General features: G+C 29.2%; 1 protein-coding gene across 1 annotated transcript in view; it reads right to left on the bottom strand.

Moving 5' to 3' along the window:
- The window catches only part of LOC119610361, a 46,558-nt gene extending 37,640 nt beyond the window's left edge, over window positions 1-8,918 (bottom strand). The window contains exons 1-2 of the mRNA XM_037965531.1: window positions 8,796-8,918; window positions 2,782-2,937 (exon numbers count right to left, since the gene is read on the bottom strand). Of these exons, the coding sequence (XP_037821459.1) occupies window positions 2,782-2,902 (121 nt within the window). The 5' untranslated portion in view covers window positions 2,903-2,937; window positions 8,796-8,918. The remainder of the gene's footprint in view (window positions 1-2,781; window positions 2,938-8,795) is intronic.
- Window positions 8,919-12,229: the final 3,311 nt, after the last annotated feature.

Raw genomic sequence — 12,229 nt, 5'->3', positions numbered from 1 at the left:
GAAAAATAAGTATTTAAAACTACTACTACTTTAAACAACTAAGGCAAAACAAAAACAAACTGAACATTTTTTTTTTCATTTAGCCTCATTTGAAAGTAAAAAATTTAATATTTTTGTAGTTGTTGCTATATTCATATTAATATTAAAACAATTACAATCACATACATATGACAATTTCAATGATTTCAAACTTTGCAAATCCAAAAAAAGCTCTTTATTTTGACACTTGACAAATGTCCTTTATTTATAAGCCTTAAAAAAAGCATTTTAATTTTATTAAAAAAAAAATATATTATTAAATTTTAATTAACATAACAATTGTTTAAAGTTTCCTTTGTTCTTCTGTTATAGTTTTTAGTTGTTTTATTAAATCTACAATTGTTATGATTTTTTGTCATAATTTAAAATAAATTATTTAAATTTTTCTTTTTTCTACTTATTGTGAAAATAACTAAATAATTGTAAAACAATAGCGATTTATATGGTTGAACTTTTGCAAAGGTCATGTTATAGAGTTTTCTTAGTTTGAATTTTAATTAATTTTTACTTTTTTTTCAACAATTAAATAAATATTTGTTTTATTTAGAATAGATGTTGTTAATTAATGCGTATATTTGTCATAAATTGTTCAAAAAAAATTGAAAACATGAAGGTCATACGCAAATGTATGGAAATGTTTATATTGTTAATATTTTAAACCAGGCATAGGCCTACAAAATTTGAAAATTCGAAAAATCAAAATCTGAAAAAGATGTAGCTGGTCTGAATTCTGATGTGGCCTCAGAATTATTTACTATGACATTTAGTTTTCGAGACATCATGTTTATCGTATTGTCTTAGAAAAATAAGTTACTCAGTCGGTCCATGTGAACCGGGTCACAATGACGATAAACATATCAGTATCTAATTTTATCCATATGATTATTTAACGGGTAATAAGAGACCTTTTAACACAAAATCGAGTCAAAGTTATTTTCTTAGTTAGTTAGTTTTAGTTAGTTAGTTAGTTAGTTAGTTTAGTTAGTTAGTTAGTTAGTTAGTTAGTTAGTTTAGTTAGTTAGTTAGTTAGTTAGTTAGTTAGTTAGTTTAGTTAGTTAGTTAGTTAGTTAGTTAGTTAGTTCGTTCTTCGTTCGTTCGTTGTTCGTTAGTTCGTTCGTTTCGTTCGTTCGTTTCGTTCGTTCGTTCGTTCGTTCGTTTCGTTCGTTCGTTCGTTCGTTCGTTTTCGTTCGTTTCGTTCGTTCGTTCGTTCGTTCGTTCGTTCGTTCGTTCGTTCGTTCGTTCGTTCGTTGTTCGTTCGTTTTCGTTCGTTCGTTCGTTCGTTCGTTCGTTCGTTCGTTCGTTCGTTCGTTCGTTCGTTCGTTCGTTCGTTCGTTCGTTCTTCGTTCGTTCGTTCGTTCGTTCGTTCGTTGTTCGTTCGTTCGTTCGTTCGTTCTTCGTTCGTTCGTTCGTTCTTCGTTCGTTCGTTCGTTCGTTCGTTCGTTCGTTCGTTCGTTTCTTGTTCGTTCGTTCGTTCGTTCGTTCGTTCGTTCGTTCGTTCGTTCGTTCGTTCGTTCGTTTCTTGTTCGTTCGTTTCGTTCGTTCGTTCGTTCGTTCTTTCGTTCGTTCGTTCGTTCGTTCGTTCGTTCGTTCGTTCGTTCGTTTCGTTCGTTTCGTTCGTTCGTTCGTTCGTTCGTTCGTTCGTTCGTTCGTTCGTTCGTTCGTTCGTTCTTCGTTCGTTCGTTCGTTCGTTCGTTCGTTCGTTCGTTCGTTCGTTCGTTCGTTTCGTTCGTTCGTTCGTTCGTTCGTTTCGTTCTTCGTTCGTTCGTTCGTTCGTTCGTTCTTTCGTTCGTTCGTTCGTTCGTTCGTTCGTTCGTTCGTTCGTTCGTTTCGTTCGTTCGTTCGTTCGTTCGTTCGTTCGTTCGTTCGTTCGTTCGTTCGTTCGTTCGTTCGTTCGTTCGTTCGTTCGTTCGTTCGTTCGTTCGTTCGTCGTAGTTCTACGTTAGTTTTCAGTCTTATTCTAGTTATAGTAGTTCTTTCTGTCTATAGTCTGTCTACGTCTCTTGTAGTCTAGTTATCTCTTCTCGTCTCTTCTCGTCTATACCTTGTCTTTCCGTCTGTCTAGATTCTCTCTTCTGCTTATAGTCTAGCCTATGGTCTAGTCTATAGTCTAGTCTATAGTCTACAATCTCCCAGCCCTTACGTCTTTCGTCTATGTCGTTAGTATAGTCTACTATTTTGAGCCAATTGATTATTTTATGAACTAGTCGGCGACTATTCGACTGAACATTCTTTGGACTAGTCGATTGTCTCTTCTATGGACTATTCGATTGTCTATTTTACCAAACTAGTATATTGACTATTCTATGGACTAATCGGTTGATAATTCTATAGACTAGTCGATTGACCATATCAATGGACTAGTGGAATGACTAGTCTATAGGATCACCGAATGAATACTTTATGGATTAGTCCATTAATTGGTATTGATTGAAGCATGTTCAAGTCATTTTCTAAAGATCTGAAAAATACATCTATCGATCTTGTTGCCCTGGATGGAAAAGCTCTTTATAGCGATTTTTGAAGGAAATTATGATCTAATGTTCAGAAATCTAGTTTACTAGACTTAGTTTCTTAGAAATTTTCAATCAAAGGAATAACATCGATTCTATTATATTTGGAACTAAAGCCGTCTTAAGCCTGACAATGATATAGTATAGGCTTTAATTAAGTTTTACAAAAATGGAATTTTGAAAAAGACAAGTTCAAAAAGGAAGTATCTAAGAAAAGTTAAAGAAAACTTACCATTTCTAGCTGAAACCAATTGATTATCTACAGTTAAGGCAAAAATCCTTGGCAGTAAACAGCAAAAACTGATTAAAGTCCATAGTCGATAATAATAATTCAATAATTTCCAACGTATCATATTTTTTTGTAATTTAAAACTTTTTAGGAATATTTCTAAAAAAAATATTTTTTTGCACAAATTTTAAAGGATTTTTTTGTTATTATTATTTTTTATTATTATTTTAAAATAAAAATTTTAATTTTTATTTGAAAATTTCTTTTTTTCACACTTTTAGTTTTTAATTATAATTTTCTCTATTAAACCACAACCGTTGTCCATGAAATGCACAATAAAAGTGTTATAATTTTTTTACATACAAATAAAACGAAGTAAAAATTTTGTTAGAATTTTTTCTTTTATTCCCTCTAATAAATTGAGATTTTTTTTTTTTTTTTGGCAAAACCGTTTACACACTTCCGACAATTTACACTAAACTAAACAAATAACTTCTAACAACTTTTCACCTTAAAATTTTTTCTTTAAACAAAAGTAAATAAATAGTATAACAAACAAAGACAGCAACAACAAATAATTACTTTGGATAGAACTGAAAAATAAAAAAAAAACAATTTCACTACTTAAAACAAGACTTAAAAAAAGTCTCAGGGCAATGGAGTTGGTGGTTTAAGAATAATGTAAAAAAAAAACTTTAAAAAGAAAACCAATTTCAAAAGAAAGAACTTAAAACAAAAGCAAAACAATGACTTTTGAAAAAAAAAAGAAATGCTCGAGTGATTTTTGCTGGAAATTCCAAATAAAAGTCAAATTCTAAATAAAGAAATACAAAAAGTAAATTTGTTCTGCTTTAAAATCTGTTAAATTGCTGTTTAAATCTTACAGTATCAATTAAAAATTGCAGACCTTTTTTCCAAGAGTTTTTTTTTTATCTAATAGTTAAAGAACCTAAAACAAAAAACAGTCAATAACCTATTCAGCCAAGCAGATAGATTTGCCAAAAACCTTAACAACAACTCTAGCAAGCAACAACAAGAACACCAGGCATGGAAAATTTACGTTTTGAAAAAAGTACTATTTTAGTATTTATACTAGTCTACAAAAGTCTATTGACTAGACTTTTGACTAATCTTTGGATTAGTCTACTGACTATTCTATTGACAAGTCTATTGACTTGTCTATTCACTAGTCTAATGACTAGTGAATAATGACTATTGATTAGCTAATCTATTGACCAGACTATTGATTAGTCTATTAACAAGTCTATTGATTAGTCAAAAATAGAGTAGAGACTAAACTACATGACTATTCTATTGATTAGTCTTAGCTAATCTATTGACTAGTCTATTGATTAGTCTATTGACAAGTCTATTGATTAGTCAATTGACTAGTCTACTGACTATTCTATTGACTTGTCTATGGACTAGTCTGTTGACAGTGTATTGATTGGTCTATTGACTAGTCTATTGACTAGTGTATTGACTAGTCTATTGACAAATATATTGATTAGTATATTGACTAGTCTACTGACTATTCTATTGACTTGTCTATTCACTAGTCTAATGACTAGTCTAAAGGCTACTTTATTGACTATTGATTAGTCTTAGCTAATCTATTGACTAGACTATTGATTAGTCTATTGACAAGTCCATTGATTAGTCAAAAGTAGAGTAGAGTAGATTAGAGTAGAGTACAGTAGAGTAGAGTAGAGTAGAGTAGAGTAGAGTAGAGTAGAGTAGAGTAGAGTAGAGTAGAGTAGAGTAGAGTAGAGTAGAGTAGAGTAGAGTAGAATAGAATAGAATAGAATAGAATAGAATAGAATAGAATAGAATAGAGTAGAGCAGTGTAGAGTAGAGTAGAGTAGAGTAGAGTAGAGTAGAGTAGAGTAGAGTAGAGTAAAGTAGACTAGACTGTATAGACTACAGACTATACTACAGACTAGACTACATGACTATTCTATTGATCAGTCTTAGCTAATCTATTGACAAGTCTATTGATTACTCTATTGATTAGTCAATTGACTAGTCAACTGACTATTCTGTTGACTTGTCTATGGACTAGTCTTTTGACTAGTCTGTTGACAGTGTATTTATTAGTCTATTGACTAGTATTGACTAGTCTATTGACAAATATGTTGATTAGTCAATTAACTAGTCTACTGACTATTCTATCGACTTATCTGTTGAGTAGTCTATTGACTAGACTATTGATTTGCTTATTGATTAGTCTATTGACTAGTCTATAGATTGGTCTATTGACTAGTCTATTAACTAAAGCATTGTTTAGTCTATTGATTAGTCTATTGATTAGTCCATTGATTAATCTATTGGCAAGTCTATTGACTAGTCTATTGATTAGTCAATTGACTAGTCTACTGAGTATTCTATTAACTTGTCTATTGACTAGTCTTTTGACTAGACTATTAAGTCTAGTCAAAAGACTAGTCTATCTAAATCGACTATTGACTAGTATTCTATTGACTTGTCTTCTGACTAGTCTATTCATTAGTCTGTTGACTATACTATTGATTAGTCAATAGATTAATCTAAAAGCTAATCTATATCCTAGCCTATTGAGTAGACTATTGATTGGTCTGTTGATCTGTCTACTCGATTGACTAAACTATTATTTAGTCTATTGACTAGACTCTGTAGACAACTATATTAACTAGTCGGTGGTTTAATCTATTGAATACTCAATGCATTTTTTAACCTATAAGAGAAAAACGATACGGCAATACTGCAGTATATTTCAATGTCAAAAAGTACCTAAATAATATTAAAGTATTGAGTTTTCCATGCCTGACCAACATAATATATTTAAATGTAACTAAACATAAAGATTAAGATACCAAACGAAACATTTATACAGAACATACATTTAAGCCCGGTTTGTAACCCTAAACAACATCATTCTTTAAATGATTCATTTGTCATTTGTCATGTCAAGTTACAAACAGCTTCTGTGTGTTTTTTTTTTTTTTTGTCTTTTATCACGGGGTTATGGTTGAGGTTAAATATGATTTATCGTTTAAAATTATATCATAATAATAGGTTGTATTTAGTATTAAAATGACAATTGTTGCTACTTGTGGCAAAAAAAAATACCAAATTTTAATTAACATATTTTGTTGCTAAAAAAACGTTTTTTTTTCAACAAAATCCATAACTTTAGCCTAAACCCTCAAAAATTCACAAAATAAATACTTGTTCATCAATCCGTAAATTTCATTTTAAAACAATTGCTTTTAATACAGAAAAAACCAAAAGCAATAACAAAATTTTGATGATGTTACGAGTTGAGAATCTAACGATTTGAAATAAGTATTTTTAAATTTTAGCTGTTATTAAATTATTCAAATAGAGTTTTAATTAATTATTTTGTAGAATTCTTTATTAAGAGTAAACTGATGTCATGATTATGATTTTTAATTTTCGTAAGTTTAAGTTAAGATTGTATGACTTAATTTGTTAGAATGATAATTACTGGAGGCAGGAATGGAAAAGTTAAATTGTGAAATAGTTTAAACAGTCTATGGAGTTTATAAACAAGTATGGACCAGCCTAGTCTATAGTCTAGTCTCTAAACTAGGTTATAGACTAGACTCTAGACCAGTTTATAGCTTAGACTACAGTCTAGACTATAGACTAGACTATAGACTAGACTATAGACTAGACTATAGACTAGATTATAGCCTAGACTATAGCCTAGACTATAGACTAGATCATAGACTAGAATAGACTAAAGACTAGACTAAAGACTGGACTATAGACCAGAGTTAAGACTAGATTAGACTATAGACTAGACTATAGACTAGACTATAGACTAGACTAAAGACTAGACTATAGACTAGACTATAGACTAGACTATAGACTAGACTATAGACTAGACTATAGACTAGACTATAGACTAGACTATAGACTAGACTATAGACTAGACTATAGACTAGACTATAGACTAGACTATAGACTAGACTATAGACTAGACTATAGACTAGACTATAGACTAGACTATAGACTAGACTATAGACTAGACTATAGACTAGACTATAGACTAGACTATAGACTAGACTATAGACTAGACTATAGACTAGACTATAGACTAGACTATAGACTAGACTATAGACTAGACTATAGACTAGACTATAGACTAGACTATAGACTAGACTATAGACTAGACTATAGACTAGACTATAGACTAGAATATAGACTAGGCTAAAGACTAGACTATAGATTAAACTATAGACTAGTCTATAGACTAGACTATAGACTAGACTATAGATTAAACTATAGACTAGTCTATAGACTAGACTATATACTAGACTATAGACTAAACTATAGACTAGACTATAGACTAGACTATAGACTAACTAGACTAAGACTAGACTATAGACTAGACTATAGACTAGACTATAGACTAGACTATAGACTAGACTAAGACTAGACTATAGACTAGACTATAGACTAGACTATAGACTAGACTATAGACTAGACTATAGACTAGACTATAGACTAGACTATAGACTAGACTATAGACTAGACTATAGACTAGACTATAGACTAGACTATAGACTAGACTATAGACTAGACTATAGACTAGACTATAGACTAGACTATAGACTAGACTATAGACTAGACTATAGACTAGACTATAGACTAGACTATAGACTAGACTATAGACTAGACTATAGACTAGACTATAGACTAGACTATAGACTAGACTATAGACTAGACTATAGACTAGACTATAGACTAGACTATAGACTAGACTAGACTAGACTATAGACTAGTCTATAGACTAGACTATATACTAGACTATAGACCAGACTATAGACTAAACTATAGACTAGACTATAGACTAGACTATAGACTAGACTATAGACTAGACTATAGACTAGACTATAGACTAGACTATAGACTAGACTATAGACTTGACTATAGACTAGACTATAGACTAGACTATAGACTAGACTATAGACTAGACTATAGACTAGACTATAGACTAGACTATAGACTAGACTATAGACTAGACTATAGACTAGACTATAGACTAGACTATAGACTAGACTATAGACTAGACTATAGACTAGACTATAGACTAGACTATAGACTAGACTATAGACTAGACTATAGACTAGACTATAGACTAGACTATAGACTATGCTATAGACTAGACTATAGACTAGACTATAGACTAGACTAATAGACTAACTAATAGACTAGACTATAGACTAGACTATAGACTAGACTAGAGACTAGACTATAGACAGACATAGATAGACTATAGACTAGACTATAGACTAGTTTTATACAATATTTTTTTATTTAAAAGTTCAAGTTGTTTCTAAATTTTATTTATGTTAAGTTTCCTTATGATTATTCCTAAAAACTATGTCTTCTTGTGGGAACGATTTGCCAAGTATTTATTTACACCATAAATAATTACAACCATGATTTATATATTTTTCTACAAAAACATAAATCTTTGTTTTTAGACAACAATTTTTCACTTAATATTTTATTTCATTTTTAAAGTTTAGAAAATCCACCAAACACACGCACCTCAAATTATAATAAATTTTTGCTTCGTTAATTCTTGAATAAAAAAAAACTTTAAATTGAGGGCAACGATCTTTAAGATGGTTGAGGCTTTTGCTGTAAGTACGAAATTTTAACTAATTTAATTTTATTTCACACTAGTATCCAGATTATTTGCGACAGAATAATAACGGAATTTTAGATTAATGTTTATATAAATAAATATCTTTTTGTTGTTGTTGTTGTTCATATGCAATTAGTAAATTTACAACTTCCGCTTGAATTCATGTGTTCTATATTTATTTTGTTATTATTTTATTTTTTTAACTTTTTTGGTGTTGTTGTTAGAACTTTATATTTGTTTAATGAATTTATTATTATTATTTCTTTTTTTGGGCTTTTTCTTTTTTAACTTTGTTTTTTAAAGGTGAAAGAAAGATACGCGACTTTCTTTTATTAATTTCTATTTTTATTATTACTTTGTTAGAAGAAGGTTTTCGAATTAATTTTATTTTTTTTAAATCTTCTGCTCTTAAATTTTGCATGCGAACTAAAAATCGTTTCGTATCTTCACACTCAACCGTTTAAATTGTGAATAAACTTTGGTGAAATAACAACAATAATAATAATGAAAATAGAAATATATAAAAAAAAGATTCTGAATAATGATTTTGTTGTTATTGTTGTATTGTGTGAGTGTGCTCCCTTTTGAGTTAAAAAATCGAATGAAATTATTCTTCTTGTGTTTTTTTTCTATATATTTTTTATTACAGTTTTGTTTTTGTACATGAAGATAATGATGATGATCATCATCGTCATGATCGTCATTTGCAACATCATCGACAGCGAGTCTATAGAGAGTTTGAGTTGATTTTTTATGTTGCTGTTAGCTGTTTGGCTATAACTCCTCATCACAGTGGTACGGGTAAAGGGTTTTTATGCTGAACTTAGAAGAGTAATAACCAGATAGCTATTGGGTACTAACTAACTAACTAACTAACTAACAACTAACTAACTAACTAACTAACTACTAACTAACTAACTAACTAACTAACTAACTAACTAACTAACTAACTAACTAACTAACTAACTAACTAACTAACTAACTAACTAACTAACTAACTAACTAACTAACTAACTAACTAACTAACTAACTAACTAACTAAACTAACTAACTACTAACTAACTAACTAACTACTACTAACTAACTAACTAACTACTAACTAACTAACTAACTAACTAACTAACTAACTAACTAACTAACTACTAACTAACTAACTAACTAACTAACTAACTACTAACTAACTAACTAACTAACTAACTAACTAACTAACTAACTACTAACTAACTAACTAACTAACTAACTACTAACTAACTAAACTAACTAACTAACTAACTAACTAACTAACTAACTACTAACTAACTAACTACTAACTAACTAACTAACTAACTAACTAACTAACTAACTAACTAACTAACTAACTAAACTAACTAACTAACTAACTAACTAACTAACTAACTAACTAACTAACTAACTAACTAACTAACTAACTAACTAACTAACTAACTAACTAACTACCTAACTAACTACTAACTAACTAACTAACTAACTAACTAACTAACTAACTAACTAACTAACTAACTAACTAACTAACTAACTAACTAACCTAACTAACTAACTAACTAACTAACTAACTAACTAACTAACTAACTAACTAACTAACTAACTAACTAACTAACTAACTAACTAACTAACTAACTAACTAACTAACTAACTAACTAACTAACTAACTAACTAACTAACTAACTAACTAACTAACTAACTAACTAACTAACTAACTAACTAACTAACTAACTAACTAACTAACTAACTAACTAACTAACTACTAACTAACTAACTAACTAACTACTACTAACTAACTAACTAACTACTAACTAACTAACTAACTAACTACTAACTAACTACTAACTAACTACTAACTAACTAACTAACTAACTAACTAACTAACTAACTAACTAACTAACTAACTAACTAACTAACTACTAACTAACTAACTAACTAACTAACTAACTAACTAACTAACTAACTAACTAACTACTAACTAACTAACTAACTACTAACTAACTAACTAACTAACTAACTAACTAACTAACTAACTAATCTAACTACTACTAACTACTAACTAACTAACTAACTAACTAACTAACTAACTAACTAACTAACTAACTAACTAACTAACTAACCTAACTAACTAACTAACTAACTAACTAACTAACTAACTAACTAACTAACTAACTACTAACTACTAACTAACTACTACTAACTAACTAACTAACTAACTAACTAACTACTAACTAACTAACTACTACTAACTAACTAACTAACTAACTAACTAACTAACTAACTAACTAACTAACTAACTAACTACTAACTAACTAACTAACTAACTAACTAACTAACTAACTAACTAACTAACTAACTAACTAACTAACTAACTAACTAACTACTAACTAACTAACTAACTAACTACTAACTACCTAACTAACTAACTACTAACTAACTAACTAACTAACTAACTACTACTAACTACTAACTAACTAACTAACTAACTAACTAACTAACTAACTAACTAACTAACTAACTAACTAACTAACTACTAACTAACTAACTAACTAACTAACTAACTAACTAACTACTAACTAACTAACTAACTAACTACTAACTAACTAACTAACTAACTAACTAACTACTAACTAACTAACTAACTAACTAACTAACTACTAACTAACTAACTAACTACTAACTACTAACTAACTAACTAACTAACTAACTAACTACTAACTAACTAACTAACTAACTAACTAACTAACTAACTAACTACTAACTAACTAACTAACTAACTAACTAACTAACTAAACTAACTAACTAACTAACTAACTAACTAACTAACTAACTAACTAACTAACTAACTACTAACTAACTAACTAACTAACTAACTAACTAACTAACTACTAACTAACTAACTAACTAACTACGACTAACTACTAACTAACTAACTAACTACTAACTAACTAACTAACTAACTAACTAACTAACTAACTAACTAACTAACTAACTAACTAACTAACTAACTAACTAACTAACTAACTAACTAACTAACTAACTAACTAACTAACTAACTACTAACTAACTAACTAACTAACTAACTAACTAACTAACTAACTAACTAACTAGACTACTAACTAACTACTAACTAACTAACTAACTAACTAACTAACTAACGTAACTAACTAACTAACTAACTAACTACTAACTAACTAACTAACTAACTAACTACCTAACTAACTAACTAACTAACTAACTACTAACTAACTAACTAACTAACTAACTAACTACTAACTAACTAACTACTAACTACTAACTAACTACCTAACTACTAACTAACTAACTAACTACTAAGACTAACTAACTAACTAACTACTACTAACTAACTAACTAACTAACTAACTAACTAACTAACTAACTAACTAACTACTAACTAACTAACTAACTACTACTAACATAACTAACTAACTAACTAACTAACTAACTACTATGTTGTTTGCAGTGATGAAAAAACTATAGTCCGGTAAGGTGTCGGAAAATAGTCGAAAAAAAGTCAAAGATACTCTAAAATTAAAAAAAGTCAATATTAAAAAAATTCTAAAATCGATTTTCATAGATATCACAAACTTGGAAAAAGTTGATATTAAAACAAGTTCTAAAAGTGCTAAATTTTCATAAAATACTAAAGTCGAAATTCGATTTTCATAAAACACAAAAGTTAAAAAGATGAAGAATAGGTTTTGCAAATAAAAGTCGTAAAAAGGACCAAACGTCGATATTAGAAAACTGTTTAAAAGTCACTTTTAT

Source organism: Lucilia sericata, unplaced genomic scaffold (genome assembly GCF_015586225.1).
Source record: "Lucilia sericata isolate MDLA Ls3-8-SP2 unplaced genomic scaffold, ASM1558622v1 Contig001169F_arrow, whole genome shotgun sequence".
Classification (NCBI taxonomy): Eukaryota; Metazoa; Arthropoda; class Insecta; order Diptera; family Calliphoridae; genus Lucilia; species Lucilia sericata.
The sequence above is the reverse complement of the archived record's forward strand: the minus strand, read 5'-3'. Positions and strand labels throughout refer to the sequence as shown.